This window comes from Sciurus carolinensis, chromosome 15 (genome assembly GCF_902686445.1).
Source record: "Sciurus carolinensis chromosome 15, mSciCar1.2, whole genome shotgun sequence".
Classification (NCBI taxonomy): domain Eukaryota; kingdom Metazoa; phylum Chordata; class Mammalia; order Rodentia; family Sciuridae; genus Sciurus; species Sciurus carolinensis.
Window position 1 is genome coordinate 82,042,219 of NC_062227.1, and position 19,827 is coordinate 82,062,045.

The 19,827-nt window shown below is 50.1% G+C and overlaps 1 protein-coding gene across 2 annotated transcripts; it reads left to right on the forward strand.

Annotated features, from left to right (window-relative positions):
- The first annotated feature begins 330 nt into the window (after positions 1-330).
- On the forward strand, positions 331-19,248 carry Sall3 (spalt like transcription factor 3). 2 transcript variants are annotated; one of them, XM_047526587.1, is made up of 4 exons: positions 331-518; positions 11,975-14,851; positions 15,080-15,420; positions 17,982-19,248. In XM_047526587.1, the coding sequence occupies exons 1-4, from the start codon at positions 437-439 to the stop codon at positions 18,411-18,413; spliced, it is 3,732 nt and encodes a 1,243-aa protein (XP_047382543.1). In that variant the 5' UTR covers positions 331-436; the 3' UTR covers positions 18,414-19,248. The 2 variants fall into 2 exon arrangements, with proteins under 2 accessions (XP_047382543.1, XP_047382541.1); XM_047526585.1 differs by having other exon boundaries at positions 11,975-15,420.
- The last annotated feature ends 579 nt before the right edge of the window (positions 19,249-19,827 follow it).

The window sequence follows — 19,827 nt, forward strand, 5'->3', positions numbered from 1 at the left end:
TGCCGAGGGGCGGCCGCCGCGGCCCGCGCCGCACCCGGGCCCGCCGGAGCCGCACCTGGGGCGGCTGAGAAGCGCGGCGCCGGAGCGCGGGCGACGGAGCCCGCGATGTGAGCGGCGCCGGGCAGCGCGCGCCCAGGTCCGCAGGCGCCGCGGCCCCTCCTCGCCCGCGCGACCGCTAATTGCGAGCGCGGCCTCATTTGCATAGGCCGCCGGAGTCCGCTGGAGGCCGGCCAATCGGCGCGGCCCTCCGCTAATGGCCATGCATTATTCACTAGCCTAATTGCTCAGCCCCATGCGCGGCCCGCGCAGCCGCCGCCGCCGCCCCGCGCCCCGCGCCCCGCGCCCGCCCGGCCGCCCCGCGCCCGCCCCGCACCGTCCCCGCTGGCCTCCCCGCTGATGCCGCTGCCCCGCGCGGAGCCCGAGCGCCGCTAGCAGCATGTCTCGGCGCAAGCAGGCCAAGCCCCAACACCTCAAGTCGGACGAGGAGCTGCCGCCGCCGGACGGGGCTCCCGAACACGGTGAGGGCCGGGGACCTCAGGGTGGCTGGGGAATCCGGGACGTCCACTCGGGCTAGGAAACGTGGACGGCGGGAGCTGCTGCGCGCGTCTCGGAGTGGGAGAAAGTTCCCCCGTTCCCTCGAGCAAGTGTCCGCGCTGCACCCGGCCCTCGGGCCAGGTGGGCCGAGGGTATCTGTGTCCCCCACCGGAACGCGCGCGGCCGCGGAAAGAGTTGTGGGCCAAGTAAACTTGGCTTGGTTCCTTGGAGTTGGGGACCTGCGTGCGGAGGGCGTTGCGACCCGGCCGGCTTGGGGACAGCTGGGAGCCAGTGCGACTGAAGGCGGAGGTCGGTGAGCCGGGCGGACGCGGGAGGGGTCAGTGTCGCTGCCTCGGCTCTGCGCCCCCCCCCCACCGCCGGTCTCTCTGTGCCAGGACTGTGGAGCCGGCCCCGGCGGCCTCAGCACCCCCCAAAATACACCCCGACCGAGGCCTCGCTCAGGGCAGACTCCCGGGCAGACGAACGCATCCAGGCTCACCTACCGCTGGACGCGGGCTGGGGAGGCCGCCGCCTGGCCAGCTTTGTTCGGCGCCGCGCGCCAGGGTGCCCGGGTGGTGCGCGCCCGGGGACGACCCGGGGCCCGCGCGACCTCCCTGATCCCAGGCTGTGCTCCTTGTACCGCCAGCAGGCCGCCTGGGGTGACTTCGGGCCGCGAAACCCGCGATGTCCCAGCGCGTTGACAAATCCAATGATCCCATTCGGAAGCGAGTAGAAAGTAAATGTCTCTTGGCCTTTCCTTAATGGCCGACTTGGGAATTAAGCTGGGGGTGAGCACAGTTGTGGAGTTTGGGGCTGGTCCTTGCACGCGGTAGGACCCCAGCACGTTTCGGTGGGTTTCAAGTTTTTCCTCAGGCCTTTTCGTGGTTTTTATGGATGCACCGAAATCGGGTGCTGGAGGCACCTTTTCAGTTATTTCGCTGGTTGGAACTTCTTCCTCGAAACATCCAAAAGTGAAGGGCGGGCGCCGTGGAAGTCAGAGACTGGCGAAGATTCGAATTTACCATAGCTGAACTTTGGCACCACAAAGTTTAGGGCACCCCGAATCCACTTCATCACATTAAAAACCCGGCCCCGGCTTCAGCGCGCCCTGCGGGGTCCCCGGGGCGCGGGGCAGGAGAACCGAGGAGGGGCGACCGCGGCGACCCCTGATCCCTCAGCCACCGTGGGCGTGAAATAGTTTGTTCATTTTTTTAAAAAAATGGCTGTCCCACTTTTATGATGCATCTATTATAAGTTGTTTAGAGGCAGATAATAATCTTTTTTACTGTGAGAATTAGACCATCTGCGAAAAAAAATGGAAGGAGTTGGAGAGTTTATCACCGTGGTGCAAAGTTTGACAAAACAGGCATACGTCCACGCTGGAATGGAGAAACTAAGAAAACGCCCAAAACAGGCCGGGGAAGGAGTGGATTAAATAAAACTCAGGACTCCAGGGTCTTTTTGTTGCTGTGGAGGTGAGGGAGCTGTATCTGCATCGCAAGTCAGCCGAGATGGGAACAGGCGATATGCTAAAAAGAAACGCTTGCATATGTTGGGTAGATTAAGGACAAAGAATCTTTTTGTCATGGAAATGGATTTTTTTGTTTTGTTTACTTCTTCACATAGAATTTCTCACACTTGGTTTGTTTTGTATTGCCCTCAATGACTACATGATCAAATGAATGGATTTATTTCTGCCGAATGAGAAAGACAGTCTTTCCTTCAAAAGAACTACATTGCATCCCAGTGAGGAATTTTAAAGCTTTATTATTGTGGCTCCTGAATGGCTTAAAATCGGCTTTCACAGCCGCCCCAAAATGCAACAATGTAAATACTTCTCAGCTTTGTAGGGTCGTTATCAAAATGTGCAATGTCTCTTTTTATTAAAGCATATTTTAATTAATAGAGTAAAACCTCTTGTATTTAACAATTAACAGACAAGGCACCGCTGTTCATTTTTAATTTCACTTCAGAAATGTGAGCGTGGTGAACTTAATAGTGTAAACATGTTGGAGGATATACAGCCTGCTCGGCGTTGAAAACCTCGATGAAGCAATTATTTACGAGTTCTATTTTGAATTCTCCTTGCTGGGCTTGAATTTAGAGGTTCGCCACATCCAGGTTTTCCACCATGGCAAGACCGGCGACTTTGTCGGGCCTGTGTTTTCCAGGCTTTCCGGGTTCTGATCACCGAGTTGCCACAGTTCCTGATCATATTTTGCAATAGGCCAAAAATAGCCTGTCTGGGTTAGCTGCAGTAAAGCAGCAGCTCCCCGCCTGTTTGAAGGGTAGTTCAGGCTGACTATTACAGCAAGTTCTTTCTGATTTAATTGTTCTGAAGCAGATCGTTCATGAAGCATAAAAGATACTCTTGCCTGTGAAGTCAGGGCATACTCGTGTGCTAATCTAAGATAACCAAGTAAAGGGCTTTTTAAGAGATAAATGGTTGTGCAAACAAAATCACTCCAATATGAATCAGATCTCAGAATTTTAATTTTGTTAAATGCAGCGAAAATAAACATGCTGTACATGAAGTTATAAGTGAGCTAAGTTAGTTACAGTGTTTTAGAAGCAAAGTAAATAATTCTTTTGTATCACTTTAGGCATGACATATTAATTAAAGCAATAGGTCCATCTACCGAGCAGTAAAATTGAAGGCTTTTGATAAAGCCAGGCAAAACAAATACAATATTTGAAGTTTTTTAGTATAATGGGGAGCAAAATGTATAATCACATTAATTTACAATTAAAAGTCTATATTTTTATGACTTTTTTCAGGATTTTGTTTTTAACCAAGCAATGAAAAATCACTATACAAAAATAGTCCTGGTGCTCTCTGTTCCTGAAGGGTGAAATGATGATGGACCCGGAGTGAGAAAGTAAGGCTGATTCATGGAAAGCTCTGAAGTTTGCTTTTTGTCAGAACCCATTTTACAACTGTTGAGATTTACATTCCCAGTAGAAACTGTCTTTTAAACTTCTTATTTTGCTAATTATTTCCTTCTTATTTTAGAAACAAATGTGATGCTTTGTGGGGTTCAGTTAAATCCACTCCAATAATGACATCCTTTGAACCACTGAAGATTTTTGTTCTGAGAAAGACTCATTAAAACTTCAGTGATAGTGCAGCACTTAACTCCCACTAAGAACTTTAAAGGTGTAATATTGCTGTTCTGTGTCCCATAAAATACAATTTAAGAAAGATGGATATTACCGTCCCTAGAAAGTATGTATTTAAGGAAGAACAAAAGGACATTACAGTTTGAAGTTTGCCATCCTGCATTCTGTCTGTTGGCACTTAATGCTTCCAAGTGTCTGTTTTCTGCCAACTTACAGAATATGGCTGTCTTTGAAAATTCTTTCAAATGTGGTGAGCGTAGGACCTAAGAATTTACCAGTGGAATTCACAGAGTGTGGTTAAATTCAGGGAAGGAAAGCCACCGCGCTGGGTGGAGAGGTCCTTTTCTTTAATCTGTGGATGCAGGGTCTGTCTTCAGCTTCCCAGCACAGCACGCGCATTTACAATTCAGCATACCAAAGGGACAATACTAAAGCCACTTTCTAACATCCACAGGCAGGCTGTTTTTATCTGAAACATGAAAGGTGGAAAGTAAGTAACCCAGGGAAGGAGGAAAAGAACTTCCAAACATTTCTTTAAAAAAAAAATTTAAAAACTGAACTTATTTTTAAAAGAATATTTCAGTGATCAACAAAAAAAGGGTGCCAGTTAATTCTGCCTTACAGAGAGCTGGTTATGGGACAGGGTTAGGCAATTTTTATGTATAATGCACTGTAAACTTCCACAGCATATACGTAATCTGGTATTTTTAGATGTGTTAGGAGCCAGAAAAAGGAAAAGGTGTGGATTAACAGCAGGACTTACTTAGCAAGCTGATTATTATTATTATATTGTTTTTGTATACAAGACATGGGAAAGCAGGCAGAAGTGGGTCAGATTTCATCTCCTGCTGCAGTCTCTGAGGAACTCTGTGCTCATCTCCAGGTAGCCTTGAGAATATACTGTTCTGGGGTGCAGGATAGGCAACCTTCCTTTCCATTCCGGAGCCTGACCGGCAGTGGGAAGTTAGCATCCTTAGATGTAAGCGTGGGCACAGGCTTTTACTTGAGTGAATTAAAAACCTCTTTAACTGCTGCTGAGGTCATTCACCATTTCTTAATGTTGCAAGATAGTTTCAAGAAGCATAATTTCTGAGTAATATGATAACAGTATCATAGTTTGTATGTGGGGGGGTGTTGTTACTCTTTTATTTTTTGCTGTTTTATTGACTTTTCTCTTCGTACATGATTTCTTGACTCCTTGCCAGAATAAGACCAACATATCTTGCTTTCCTGAAGATGTCAGCTAATTCTGCTACTATGGGCAGCTCTTTACTTACTGTATATGTTATGTTGCTACACATTTCATATAAAATTACATACAAATAAAACCTATGTGAAAATCAAATGTTTTAATATTACTTTAAGTAAACTTTTAAAAAAAACTCTTAAATTTTTCTCTTGTAATTTCAAGATCATAATTTAAAGTGCAGTTAATATGTGATTACCAGGCAAATAAATAAGCGAAGTCATGTTGCAGGAAATGTAAAATATTAATTTCAACAAAATAACGGAATGTGTCTGTGTTAGACATTAAGATTGATTTGCTTCTTAATTGAAGGGACGAGTCCTCAAGGCTGAAGCAGTGTCCACCAAAGAGACCTGCTGATGCCAGTGTGGTGTCTAAACATTTCCCTCTGTGGACCTGTCTTTCTCAGTCAGTCCCAGATTAGTTCTGTGTGCCATCGGGCCCTGTCCCCTCTGCATTCTCTGCAAGTATAGTAGCCATGCGGTGAGGCGTACAAAGCCTTTTTGTCTGCTGCTGTGGAAAGGTGGGTGCAGAGTGCTGGCAGCCCCAGACTCTCCGTGAAGGTGGGCAGCAAGGAGTCTTTGACAGGCCTTGCTGACTTGGCCTTTGCCTGCTCTGCCCTGCCAGGGGTGGCCACTAGATGTCAAGCTCATAATGCAATTAGTGCATCTGTGCTGTTGACCTTGGCAACAGGACTCACCACTGTTCTGTTAAGTGTGAACACTGAATCTGAGTGTTAACTAGAGATCCCCAGAGCTTGTTCCGTGCAGCACAGCTTATCAAATGCCATCTAGTCCAGCACAAGTGTTTATAGTTCTTGGAAGAAGAGAAACTGGCTTTCTTTTGTGTGACTGTTGCGTCTTGAACTGTTTAATTAACCCTGCAGGTGCCACAGCACTTGGTCCTCCTTGATCCTCAGCGTGCCTGGTCCCCTTCTTGAGAGCGGCCTTAGCTGAGCTGTTGGATAATTCCATTGTGTGCTTTGTATGCATGCAGAGTCACTGGCTTCAACCACAGGGGCAGGGCTTTCGAGGATGACTTTCTGCATATGTGCAAACTTATCCCGTGGAAAAGAAACACTGGTGACCAGTAATGGAAACAGCTCTGTCACCTGATTCCGGGTGCAGGCAGCCTAATGGTCACAGCCAATTGCAGCCTTTTTCCTGGACACAGCAAAGCTGGTGCCCCTCTGGGGCATTTAGACGCAGAGGTTCACATCTAACTGCTTTTGCTGCTTGTTTATTTCTGAGCACAGTGAATTTGAAAACAGCCAGTGCGTGGGTATTGTGTGGGCACGTTCAGGGAGGCATGTCATGGGACATGTTTAAACCTCCTCACCTTGACCACAGGTGACTCGGCAACACCTTGCTCGCTCTCCCTCACCGGATTATGCTTGACATTGTTCGAGTGGGCCCTGGTAGTTCAGGTGTTGCTGTTGGGTGCAGGCGGTGGTGTGTGCAAGCACTGTAAGCATGATCACAGCCACACCACTGAGCGAGAGGACCACTGTGCAGCTCTGACCTGTGGCAGACACAGTGTTCCAGGAGGCAGGTCAGGCAGCAGTGGGGGTGAGGCCCCGGCTGTGCTGCTTGGGCTGCCCCAGCAGGAAGGAACTGTTTCTGTCCGTGGTGCTTCAACACACAGATCAAAACTGCAAAGGTTTTTAACAGAAGACTTCTGTAGCCTGTGCCACAGGTGGTCATGACTTAACAAATTTGAGACGTGGGCCACTGAGTGCGGGAGTGTTCGGGTCAGTGCGTGTTGAGCATAGCAAGAGTGCCCTCCACCGTCCGCCTCCGTGAGCACATGCTTCGAGGTCTGGGGAAAAAGGACAGAAAATTTTTCTGTTGCGCCTGGAATTTCTTCTACATTGTTAAACACAGTGGGGGTCTCTATTTGTCTCCTCCTGTGTCACAGCGTGGGCTCAGTATGTGATAATTCATCTTTCTTTATGGGATTCAAAGCTATCATAAGGAGTTAAAAAGAATTAATTTGCAAGAAAATAAGTGTCTCCTAACAATTTAGGAAAACTTGAAAAATGCTTGCTAGATTTTTAAGAGCTGGAAAGGCCAAGGAGAAAATGTGGTTTCCTTTCCTGAGGATCCATGTGGCGTTTCCAAGTTGCTGATTGAAGAACTTAACATGCCTTCTCCTGGACTAAACAAGTGTTGCTTCTCCATTTGCTAAGTGTAGTGAATTTAAAACATGCAGCACAAGAGTAGCAGAGAAATTGAGAAACACCTCTTTTACTACTACTTTGTAATTGGTGAACTTATTTACAAGGAACTGTACTCCTGAAAAGAGATAAAAACCTTGCTAAGAAATGTTAGAAATTTTTTTTTAAAAAGCGTATAGCTCCAATATTCTTACATATCACAGCAGCGTTTTTCACTTGTGGCTTTTAAGGTTCACCATGGTGTGAACCTCTGCCTGTCTTACTGTGTTCCTAGGGGACTACAGAGGCAAGAAGCCTGGGTATTCTGCCACAGCCCAGGAGTCAGACCCTGGACTGGGGGGGCTTGGTCCTCAGCTGGAGCCGAGTCTCCAAGTGTGACATTTTGTTGACCATTCTCTGTCTCTTCAGCATGTACAAGAACACGTGTACTTTAAAACCACTGCCTTGGAAGCTGCCCTTTTGTTCAAGGTTTTCCCTGAACGACTGGCTCCCCCACACGGGAGAGGCCGCTGATCACCCAGGAACACATGGGTGGTGATGGAGTCAGAAACCCTGAAGATGTTAAGTATAAATAGCATATGCTGCACGGCTGCAAGCCAAGCCCGCGACTGCACGTGCAGCCTGGGCAGCGCAGGTGGCGTGTGGCGCCGCGAGGTTCCGAGGCACAGCAGAGCCACTCCTGCCCGGCCCTGCCACCAGCCATCCTCAGAGTAACCTTGACCAGCTGCTGCATCTGCCAAGGAGGGAAGAGCATTGGCGGGGCTGAAATACTCGGCAACTCGGCATTTTTCTTGCCTTTCTAATATAACCCTTACGTACTATAAAACACAGGCTTAATCCTTTCCCTATTTACAGTTTCAAGTCTCTTAGTTGTCGAACAATCAGTACACAAAAAATAAATTGCTTTGACACTAATGATGTTTACGATGCGTGTTTTTAAATCCCCCCTTAAAGAAAGAGGGAAAGAAAATGAAAATTGCGTTGGTGATAAATTTCCCAGACTCATCACGCTGTCCTGCGGGAGAGCGCCTCCCTGACAGGGCTTTACCTTGAAATAAAAGTTTTAAGCCATATTAACTAATGGTCATAATAACTTCTGTTTTTAGAGAATAACGGCTAGTTCAAAATGTAAGTTTAATTAAAAGATGGTTAAACACATTTGAATCCGACATAATATTGGCTTTAAATGATGCAGGATTAAAGGGCTTTAGCAGTTCCATGATAAAATAAATTGTGAACTTCATTTAGAGTCCTTCCATCTGGGTTTTCTTGTTATGGAAAGCATTTAAAAATAAAGAAAGAATGCCAGATTAATACACATACACTGTAGTATGTGCTTTTAATTGTTAGACTGAGAAAAACCATGGAAGCAAGTTATAAAACTAATTTCTCTCGTTCTCTTCAGAATATGCCAGAGGTCAGCACTTGTGCTGTGCACATCTGTGAAATGCCTGGCTGTTCTGAAGAGCTCTGTCCTTAGGAAAACATACTCATTTTGAGTATTTCCTGCCCATCGATCAAAACACTGTTGTTGTTTGGTAACAGTTATTAAAATATGCAAATAAAATCTCAACCCCATGTGTGAAGTACTAGTTTTCATTAGTATTCAGGACTATCTCAAGACATTCCCGCTTCTCTGTACCTTTGTAGAATGCTGCTCACATTCAGAGCTGGATCACACAATTGTAGCTGAAGCTTGACTGAAGAACAGTTGAGGTGATCCTGCTACTGGTTTTGTATACAAAACCCAGCAGAAATCACAAGTGCTGACTCTAATTTATTTGCCCAAAATAAGAAATCTGAATTATATGGAGACCCTTTTCCCTCCCAGTGGTAGTTTTCCCAGTATCTTGGTCAGAAGTCACCTTTCTCAGGATGCTTTACTGTCAACCAGTTTTCCAGCTTCCTTGGGCTCGTTAAGTCAAGAGCTGTTAACAGGTCCATATGGTCAGGATGCCATTTTTCACATTTCCTCCTCTGATTTTGAAGGAATGTAAGTGGAGGATTATTTTACTTTGACAAGAATATCTTCATTGTGTTGAGGTGACTGTCACTTAAAATTACATGAAACGAAATGACTTGTTACTTGACAGAAAGTGCTTAACTGTTCTCTGCAGCAACTGAGAGCAGTTGTGATTGAGCACCCTGCTAATGGGGGGGTGAAATCACCTGCAGAAACACTTCCCAACTTCTGTGCATTCGGAAGTGAACCCCCCACATATTTAACACATAAAAAACTAATGCAGATATATAAAAATGCAAATCTATAGGTCTGGATTTTTAAGAAAAGCAAAACTAAGTATTTCTCTGTGTTACACGCTATAGTTGGTTACCAAGAAAATCTGGGACGTGTACATTTGTAGAGAGATGCTTTAGTCAGGTAAATTTATTCTTTCCACACTGATCTCACATTAAATGATCCAGAAGATAACCTAATTCTTAAGGTGATTCTCAGTAAACTGCCCCTTATACATATGCCATAAAAAGAAAAAGTATCATTTTAATAATACATGATTTAATTTTGTAAAATTTAAATTTACATTCCATATGAATGTTTTTGTACATCATACAAGTTATACATTTTATCTCTAAAGAGTTGCATGCAGAAACTATTTCAAGGAATTAGCACTTTTTGATTTGTTGGAATTTTCCTATTTAAAAATGTCAATATTTTTTATATGGTAGCTTTAAAATACTGGAAAACAACTTTTTTAAAATCTAACCCTTGTTTACTTACTTTTGCGTATATATTTGATTGCTTAATGCAAATGAACTTTTTAAAATGTGCTTCAGTAATTAATTTTTAAATATGGGGTCTGAAGAAGAACACTTCCACAATTAACTAAAGAAATTTCAAAGCAGATATTCTTGGCATTTTGTGAAAATGTTTAAAATACACTACTAGAATTTGAAATGGCCCTCATTAAGAAATCATTCACTTACAATTGTAGGTTTTGCCTTACTCCGTACCCTTAGCAGGCTTACAGTTAGATCTCTTCGTGTTCGTTGAGTGAAGTTGCGTACTCTGGGTGTGGATTTTGTTGCTGCGCTATCTGCAGCATAAATCGCGGAACCTTCCCGGAGCTGCCCTGGCCTCATTACAGATACTATTACATTCCTTCCTCGCCTGTAATGAGGCTTCTTGCTGCAGCCTGATCTTCTGTGCTGAATTTAGTTTAAAAGTCTAGCAGGCTTTATGGGCTGCAAGCTCTAACTTCTTTTCCCCTTCAAATGGCTTAGCCAGTTAGGAAAATGCTAATTGAATGCTGCTAATAATTTTTTAAAGGCATGTATAAATTACCTGGAAATAATGGCCTGCTGGAGCCGCAGACCAACCTCAAAATGTATTTTTATCTTTTTTTCTGAGAGAGGAGCAATATTTTCTTACAGCATATTTTTTTTAAATATCATATCTTCCTGCTGAACTCAGTTCTAAGTTATTTGTCCAAAAACCTGAAAGAAATAATTTAGAGAGGTTTTGGCAAATCCACATGTCATGTCAGAACTGTAAATCATTTCCGGGCACAGACGTGAGGGCGTTTTGTTCTCACACTCAACGGTGCACCTTTAACAAAGAGCTGATTTGCAGCCGTCACTCCATCTAAGTTGACAAAATGCAGCTGAGAATGGGTGATGCCCGGCTGCCACGCAGAACCAGGCAGTGACTGGGCATGGCCTCCCACTCAGCCAGCCACCCCAGAGGCAGGAGCCAGAAGCGAGAGCGTGTCGATTCCTTGGTCCTGTAAGGCCTTTATTTGATCAGGTGTGAATTAGAGTTGTTCATTAAACACGGTTGTTATTCGGCACAAGAGGGTAAGGGTAGACAGAGGAAGTAGCTGCCTACAACAGTAATTAAACATGTGTAACCAATTAGAGGGCTTTCCACCATGGCGCAAGCATATAATTTGCTAAGTCTTTCTATGAGAATAGATGAAAATAGGTACAGAAAGTGTGTCTGACTACAGCATTCTCATGTTGAACATGTCAATGTAAATGAACTTTAAATACATAATTTCTAGTTTGTTAACAAATGGCTAAACTCTATTGGCTAATCACAATAACATGTAATTTTAGTTCATTTTGCCAAGAAATATTGCATCTGACAGAGCCAGTTAATTGTATTAACATGATTCATTTTAGGGCTAGCCTATCTTGATATTCATTTGGCAAATCCTAAAATATAGAAATGTGCCCCTCTGTAAGGGAAGTACCAGGGACAGAAGATGCCGGTGAACTGGCTGTTCCAACTCTTGAGCCAGGGGAGATGTTTTCTGAGCAGAAATGTAAGAAGTGCTTACATTTTCTTTGTTACAAATGAAAGAATTTAGGTGACGTTTCCTACATGAAATAAATGCCTATTGATTCAAAAGGTGGTATAGAATTACATTAAGTCTGTAAGTCACATCCCTGCATAAAGATAATAAATCCACGCAGCCGAGAGTACACGAGTGCCTGGGTTGGCCGTCAGGCTGATGTGTTGGAAAGGTTGCGGATGAGTTTAGCAGCGTTAAGTGAACTGGCAAAGGCATCTCTAATTTTGCTGGAAATGAGGAAGCACGATGGTAAAGGGGAATCCTAATGAGCCCGTCGAAAGCTGGCTTTGTACCCAACAGACAGGGTGGCTGCGGATTGTATGAAAATATTGGAAATCAATGGCTTCTATGGAATTTCATTAAGAAGCAGTATCCACAATTGATAGAGCCTCATAATTTGATGGATTGTGCTAAGAAAATGATTAGCTAGCTAGAAAGAGTCATAGAACACACACGCTGGGCCGTCAGAAATGTTGAAGTGGGGTAATTTGTACAAAATAAAAAATATTGATTTTACTTGTCTGCAAAATTTTGAAATGGAGGGTTGTCCAGCGAGCCCGCTGATGTAATCTCTCGGTTTCCTAGGCGTCCCCGGGGAAGGTGCGGACGACGTGGACAGCGGGACCGAGAGCAGGAGCGGCGGTGAGGAGGCCAGCGTGTGCGAGACTTGCTGCGCAGAGTTCTTCAAGTGGACCGACTTCCTGCAGCACAAGAAAAGCTGCACCAAAAACCCGCTGGTGCTCATCGTGAATGAGGATGAGCCGGCGCCGCCCTCTGAAGAGTTTCCAGAACCTTCTCCCGCCAGCTCGCCCAGTGACCACACGGAGAGCGAGGCCGCCGAGGAGGCCGCCCCCACAGAGGGCGGCGAGGGAAGTGAGGTGAAGGCCCCAGAGCAGGAGGACGAGCCCATGGACGTGGAGGCCCCTGGGGACAAGGGCCTGCAGGGCCCAGGCGCGCCCGCTGCTGCTCCAGCACTGCCCCCGGGCTCTCCCGCCACCTTCAGCATGCCTAGCACCAACGTGACGCTGGAGACGCTGCTGAGCACCAAGGTGGCCGTGGCGCAGTTCTCGCAGGGCGCACGCGCCGCGGGCACGGCCAGCGGCAGCGTGGGCGCCGTGGCCATCCCCATGATCCTGGAGCAGCTTGTGGCTCTGCAGCAGCAGCAGATCCACCAGCTACAGCTCATCGAGCAGATCCGCAGCCAGGTGGCCCTGATGAGCCGCCAGCCCGCCAGGCCCCCTCTGAACCCTGCTGCCCCTGGCACACCCGCCCCCGCCTCCAGCCAGCTCCAGGGCCTGGCCCCGCACCCCGCCCTACAGCTCTCAGCCGGGCCAGCCCCTGTCCCCGCAGGTTCTGGCCCAGCCGCCCCAGCAGCCTTCGAGGGCCCCCAGCACCTGTCGCAGCCAGCGACGGGCACCAGCACGCCAGGTGGCGCCGGCCCCGCGGAGTCGGTGGTGTCCACAGCCTCCGGCACAGCTCCTGCCCTGGGGTCCTCGCAGCCCAGCACAGCGGGTGGCCTGACGCAGCCCCAGAATGCATCCACGCCCCCCACCCTGGGCCCGGGGCCCCTCCTCAGCTCCACCTCCAGCCTGCCAAGCCCTCTGCTACCTCAGACCTCCGCCAGCAGCGTCATCTTCCCCAACCCTCTGGTCAGCATCGCTGCCACCGCCAACGCCCTGGACCCCCTGGCGGCCCTCATGAAGCACCGCAAGGGCAAGCCCCCTAACGTGTCGGTGTTCGAGCCCAAGGCCAGCGCAGAGGACCCCTTCTTCAAGCACAAGTGCAGGTTCTGTGCCAAGGTCTTTGGCAGCGACAGTGCGCTGCAAATCCACCTGCGCTCTCACACTGGCGAGCGGCCCTTCAAGTGCAACATCTGTGGGAACCGCTTCTCCACCAAAGGCAACCTGAAGGTACACTTCCAGAGGCATAAGGAGAAGTACCCCCACATCCAGATGAACCCCTACCCGGTTCCAGAATACCTCGACAATGTGCCCACGTGCTCGGGGATTCCCTATGGCATGTCACTGCCCCCAGAGAAGCCAGTGACCACCTGGCTTGATAGCAAGCCAGTGCTGCCCACAGTGCCCACATCAGTGGGGCTGCAGCTGCCCCCCACTGTTCCTAGTGCTCATAGCTACACTGATTCCCCCAGCATCACCCCTGTCAGCCGCTCCCCACAGAGGCCCTCACCTGCATCCAGCGAATGCACCTCCTTGTCCCCAGGCCTCAACAATGCAGAGTCCAGCATCCCAGTGACGTCTGAGTCCCCACAGCCACTCCTCAGTGGGTCTTCTCTGACTAAACCCGAGCCCGTCAACCTGCCATGCACAAATGCAAGGACAGGGGACACAGCGGTTGGTGGGCAGGTTGGTGCTGTTCCCACCTCGGCGGCCACGTCGGTCACAGACAGCGTCTCCACGAGCCTCAGCAGCCCCGGTCTGCCAGCAGTCTCTGACCAGTTCAAGGCCCAGTTTCCCTTCGGGGGACTGCTTGACTCTATGCAAACGTCAGAAACCTCGAAACTGCAGCAGCTGGTGGAGAACATTGATAAGAAGATGACAGACCCAAACCAGTGCGTCATCTGCCACCGCGTGCTGAGCTGCCAGAGTGCCCTGAAGATGCACTACAGGACGCACACGGGGGAGCGGCCCTTCAAGTGCAAGATCTGCGGGCGCGCCTTCACCACCAAGGGCAACCTGAAGACGCACTTTGGGGTGCACCGGGCGAAGCCGCCCCTGCGGGTGCAGCACTCCTGCCCCATCTGTCAGAAGAAGTTCACCAACGCCGTGGTGCTGCAGCAGCACATCCGCATGCACATGGGAGGGCAGATCCCCAACACGCCGCTGCCAGAGGGCTTCCAGGAGGCCATGGACGCCGAGCTGCCCTTCGAGGAGAAGAACATGGAGGCCCTGAGCAGCTATGAGGACGACATGGACGAGAACTCGGTGGAGGAGGACGTGGAGCCGAAGGACGCGGCCGGTGACACCAAACCGCTCCTGGCCTACGCGGCCTCCTGCCCACCCTCGCCCCCCTCCGTCATCTCCAGCATCGCTGCCTTGGAGAACCAGATGAAGATGATGGACTCTGTCATGAACTGTCAGCAGCTGGCCAGCCTGAAGTCTGTGGAAAACGGGTCTGGGGAGAGCGACCGTCTGAGCAACGACTCCTCCTCTGCTGCGGGCGACCTGGAGAGCCGCAGCGCGGGCAGCCCTGCCCTGTCCTCCTCCTCCTCCCAGGCACTGTCACCCACCCACAGCAACGGGGAGAGCTTCCGCTCCAAGTCCCCAGGCCTCAGCCACCAGGAGGACCCGCAGGAGATCCCTCTAAAGACAGAGAGGCCAGACAGCCCGCCCTCCGGCCCAGGAAGTGGAGGCGCACTGGACCTGACGGCCGGCCACCCCAGCCGGCCGGCCATCAAGGAGGAGGCTCCCTTCAGCCTGCTGTTCCTGAACAGGGAGCGGGGTAAGTGTGCAAGCACTTGTGCAAGCACTGTGTGTGGTGTCTGTGGCAAGCCCTTTGCTTGCAAGAGCGCGTTGGAAATCCACCACCGCAGCCATACCAAGGAACGGCCCTTCGTCTGCACCGTCTGCAGACGGGGCTGCTCCACCATGGGTAATTTAAAACAGCACTTACTGACACACGGATTGAGAGGGCTGCCTTCTCAGGCCTTTGACCCCGACTTTGCCCTAGGTCCCAGCCACAGCTCTCCTCGCCTGGCCTCCAGCCCTGCACCCACCATGATCAAAATGGAAGTGAATGGTCACAGCAAAGCCATCGCGCTGGGCGAGGGCCCGCCACTGCCGGCCGGGGTCCAGGTCCCCACTGGGCCGCAGACAGTGATGAGCCCAGGCCTGGCACCCATGCTGGCACCCCCACCGCGCCGGACGCCTAAGCAGCACAATTGCCAGTCGTGTGGGAAGACCTTCTCCTCAGCCAGCGCCCTGCAGATCCACGAGCGCACCCACACCGGGGAGAAGCCCTTCGGCTGCACCGTCTGTGGCAGGGCGTTCACCACCAAGGGCAACCTCAAGGTAAGAGGACCAGAGGCTGGAAGCTGCAGAGCCGCCAGGGCACCTACTGGCAGCTCCCTGTACCACCTGCCCTAGAATGATGGCAGAGATTCTCCTCGTCCTGGCCCTGAGGCCGAGGTGCCGGGGCGTGCATGTGCAGCGTGTGTGTGGAGGAGATGCGCATGTCCACATGCATTCACAGGTGCACCGTGTGCAGCGTGTGTGTGGAGGGGTGCGCGTGTCCACATGCATTCACAGGTGCACCGTGTGCAGCGTGTGTGTGGAGGAGATGCGCGTGTCCACATGCATTCACAGGTGCACCGTGTGCAGCGTGTGTGTGTGGAGAGGGATGTGTGTGTCCACATGCACTCACAGGTGCACCGTGTGCAGCGTGTGTGTGGAGGGGTGCGCGTGTCCACATGCATTCACAGGTGCACCATGTGTAGTGTGTGTGTGTGGAGAGGGATGTGTGTGTCCACATGCACTCACAGGTGCACCGTGTGCAGCGTGTGTGTGGAGGGGTGCGCGTGTCCACATGCATTCACAGGTGCACCGTGTGTAGTGTGTGTGTGTGGAGAGGGATGTGCGTGTCCACATGCATTAGCAGGTGCACCGTGTGCAGCGTGTGTGTGGAGGGGTGCGCGTGTCCACATGCATTCACAGGTGCACCGTGTGTAGTGTGTGTGTGTGGAGAGGGATGTGCGTGTCCACGTGCATTCACAGGTGCACCGTGTGCAGCGTGTGTGTGGAGAGGGATGTGCGTGTCCACATGCATTCACAGGTGCACTGTGTGTAGTGTGTGTGTGGAGGGGTGCGCGTGTCCACATGCATTCACAGGTGCACCGTGTGTAGTGTATGTGTGTGGAGGAGATGCGCGTGTCCACATGCACTCACAGGTGCACCATGTGTAGTGTGTGTGTGTGGAGAGGGATGTGCGTGTCCACATGCATTCACAGGTGCACCGTGTGTAGTGTGTGTGTGTGGAGAGGGATGTGCGTGTCCACATGCATTCACAGGTGCACTGTGTGTAGTGTGTGTGTGTGTGTGGAGGGGTGTGCGTGTCCACATGCATTCACAGGTGCACCGTGTGTAGTGTGTGTGTGTGGAGAGGGATGTGCGTGTCCACATGCATTCACAGGTGCACCGTGTGCAGTGTGTGTGTGTGGAGAGGGATGTGCGTGTCCACATGCATTCACAGGTGCACCGTGTGCAGTGTGTGTGTGTGGAGGGATGTGCGTGTCCACATGCATTCACAGGTGCACCGTGTGCAGTGTGTGTGTGTGGAGAGGGATGTGCGTGTCCACATGCATTCACAGGTGCACCGTGTGTAGTGTGTGTGTGTGTGGAGGGATGTGCGTGTCCACATGCATTCACAGGTGCACCGTGTGCAGCATGTGTGTGGAGGGATGTGCGTGTCCACATGCACTCACAGGTGCACCGTGTGCAGCGTGTGTGTGGAGGGGTGCGCGTGTCCACATGCATTCACAGGTGCATGTCCCATTAGCAGCTCTGGGACCACAGGACTCTCTGCCTCTGAGGCTCAGCCTGCTCCGGGGGCTTCAGGGGATGGTGCACACTTTGCAACTGGAGGGCAGGACCAGGCTCAGAGCTCTCTTGAACTTGATAACAAAGTGAACTTGGATTTTAAGCACTTGCATATCATACAAATAAAACAAATGAGATTGTCCTGCAACTTCTGGAAGGTTCTGTGTCCCTGTGACTGCAGAGGGCCTGTGGAAGAGGTGCTGAGTGAGAAGGCTTCCAGCAGATGAGGGCTGTTTTGTGTCCCTACTTAAAACTGCAGTAGCCGGGTGTGGGGGGTACATCCCTTTAACCCCAGCAACTTGGGAGGCTGAGGCAGGAGGATCACAAGTTCCAGGCCAGCCTGGGCAACTTAGTGGGACCCCGTCTCAAAATAAAAAGTAAAAAGGGCTGAAGATGTAGCTCAGAAAAATGCCCCCTGGGTTTAATCCCCAGTGCCAAAAAATAAACTGCAATCACATGCACCTCCTTCGAGAGATGACTATTGACCACATGCTGCCAATTCCCAGGCCCTGCCTCTGTGCCACCTGAGCTCAGGGTGCTGGTTTCCATTCATAAGGTGTGTCCACAGAGACTGAGTCTGGGAGCCTCCCTGGAGACAGTCAGAGGTCAATAGGTGAGGCCTCTACGCTGAGCAAGGATTGGCAGGCAAGAGCTGCCCAGGACCCACGGCCCCAAGAGGTCTTAGAATTGACATTTCATTGTTGTAGAGGAGAGGCACAGACTAAGGTTCCAAGCGCCAGGTGGCTCGAGCCGGGGCGGGCGAGACCTGGGATCTCAGCTGTGGCACACGCTCTGTGGCCTGTGCGTTCACAGCTGGGGAGAAACGTCTCTGGGCTCTGCTGCCTGAAAGCACGCTGTCGTCACTTGGCTGTTCCGTCTCCTCGTCCTGACCTGTGCTTTTTCGGCATTTAGGGGAGCTGGCCTGCTTTGCTGTCCCGGCTGACATGGGGCACGGGCATCCTGTGGAGCAGTGGAGGCAGGACACACCTACTGCCCACTCTGGACTTGCTCACTGTGCTTGTCTCTCCGTGTCACAGGTGCACATGGGGACCCACATGTGGAACAACGCCCCTGCGAGACGGGGCCGCCGCCTGTCAGTGGAAAACCCCATGGCCCTGCTCGGTGGTGATGCCCTAAAGTTCTCTGAAATGTTCCAGAAGGACCTGGCAGCCCGAGCAATGAACGTAGACCCCAGCTTTTGGAACCAGTATGCCGCAGCCATCACAAACGGGCTGGCCATGAAGAACAACGAGATCTCTGTCATCCAGAACGGCGGCATCCCCCAGCTCCCTGTAAGTCTAGGTGGAAGTGCCCTTCCGCCTTTGGGCACCGTGACTGGTGGCATGGACAAAGCGCGTACTGGCAGCAGCCCACCCGTCGTCAGTTTGGACAAAGCAAGCTCTGAGACGGGCGCCAGCCGCCCGTTCACGAGGTTCATTGAGGACAACAAGGAGATCGGTATAAACTAGCCGCAGGCGTGGAGCCGGCCAGCTGTCCCTCCACGCCCACGTTTTGCAGTTTGAGCATCCGTCTTCGGACCCTTTTTGCCTAGGTCCTCACTAAAGTCATGCCACTGGCGGAACATGCTTTCCCGTGTGGCTGCCAGAAGGTGGGGTGGCAAGCGCTGCATGGTGCTGCCTCAGCCGTGGGTCCGACTCTTCTGAAGAACTCCGCAAACTTTCAAGTAAATTCCTAACTTTCAGTTGAAAACAATAAGTGCTTGGAAAACCACCTTAGAAACAGAAAGAGCTCAGACCACATCCACTGTTTCCCTTGAAACCTAATAACCCCGCAAGGGAGAATGGGGTCCCCTGCAGTATTCCACAGAGCCCCGTGTGATGGTTTTGTCCACATTAGTAGAAACTTGAACTGTTTAGGAGCTCTTCGCCTGGCAGGGGTGGTTCCGTGTTCCAATGCCGTGTATGGTGACAGTATCTTTGTCCGTAGTATTTATAATGTTAAGATTATGCGGGTAACAGACAATAAAATAGCCCCAACCTTAAATGAAGCTTTTGTACTGCAGAATACATCTGGCTGTGTGATTTTTTTTAAGCAAAATTTGTTTTACTATAAATAAGTGAATTATTTCAATGCAGGCAAAATTGTGACGTTCTGTTGGGAAAGATAGCATGCTTTTTGTGTGCAAGTACCTGTCAGTAACAAGCCTTTTTTTTTTTTTAATTTAAATGTTTGTAGCTGCTATGTGGACGGTTGTTCTCTAGTGTGGTCTGTAGCCCAGTGTTTGATTGGGGAACAAGTTACAGACAAACATCACCATAAATTATTCACAACATTATAAATAGTTGTGAGTAAATACTTCACGTTATCAAAGCTGTACAATAAAAAGGTAATGTTTGTATAATGTGGTCGCAAACTCTTAATTTATACAATTGCACTTTTAGTATTTTGTATTAGGGAGGTTTGTCTATAATTTGAAATTTTAAAAAGATGTAAAGTATTTTATAAATAGCACTACAGTTTAAGAAAAACGAAAACAATTGCTGTGGTTTCTCATTTTGTCTCAAGGTCAAGCACTATGAGAAACCCATGCTTTTAATCAGAACATCTGCCAAGACCTGTCCACACCTCAGTGAAGCAGGCCTGCCATTTTCTACGTTAACTTGATTCATCTAACTTTTCTGCAAAGCCCCTTTAAGAGCTGTGACTGCCCTGAGGAAACTGGCGGGTTAGTCTTAGGACCATGACGTCCGCACAGGAGATAAGCGGGGAAACATTGCACCCGTGTGGCTCTGCTGGGAGCCTGTCTCCTCCCTCGCTGGGCCGTGACTGCCTGGTGGCCCTGGTGTCACCTACGGTGAGCGAGAGAGCTGGCAGCGTCGGCAGTGTCGGCAGGTGCACCAGGGTTTTCTGCGTTCCTGATTT

What these genes read in the sequence shown, in the direction of transcription:
- Sall3 (XM_047526585.1), top strand. Translation starts at nt 437, where the DNA reads ATGTCTCGGCGCAAGCAGGCCAAGCCCCAACACCTCAAGTCGGACGAG. An exon ending in GGACGGGGCTCCCGAACACG is followed by an intron (nt 519 to 11,974) that starts GTGAGGGCCGGG and finishes TCGGTTTCCTAG; the next exon opens with GCGTCCCCGGGGAAGGTGCG. An exon ending in CCACCAAGGGCAACCTCAAG is followed by an intron (nt 15,421 to 17,981) that starts GTAAGAGGACCA and finishes TCCGTGTCACAG; the next exon opens with GTGCACATGGGGACCCACAT.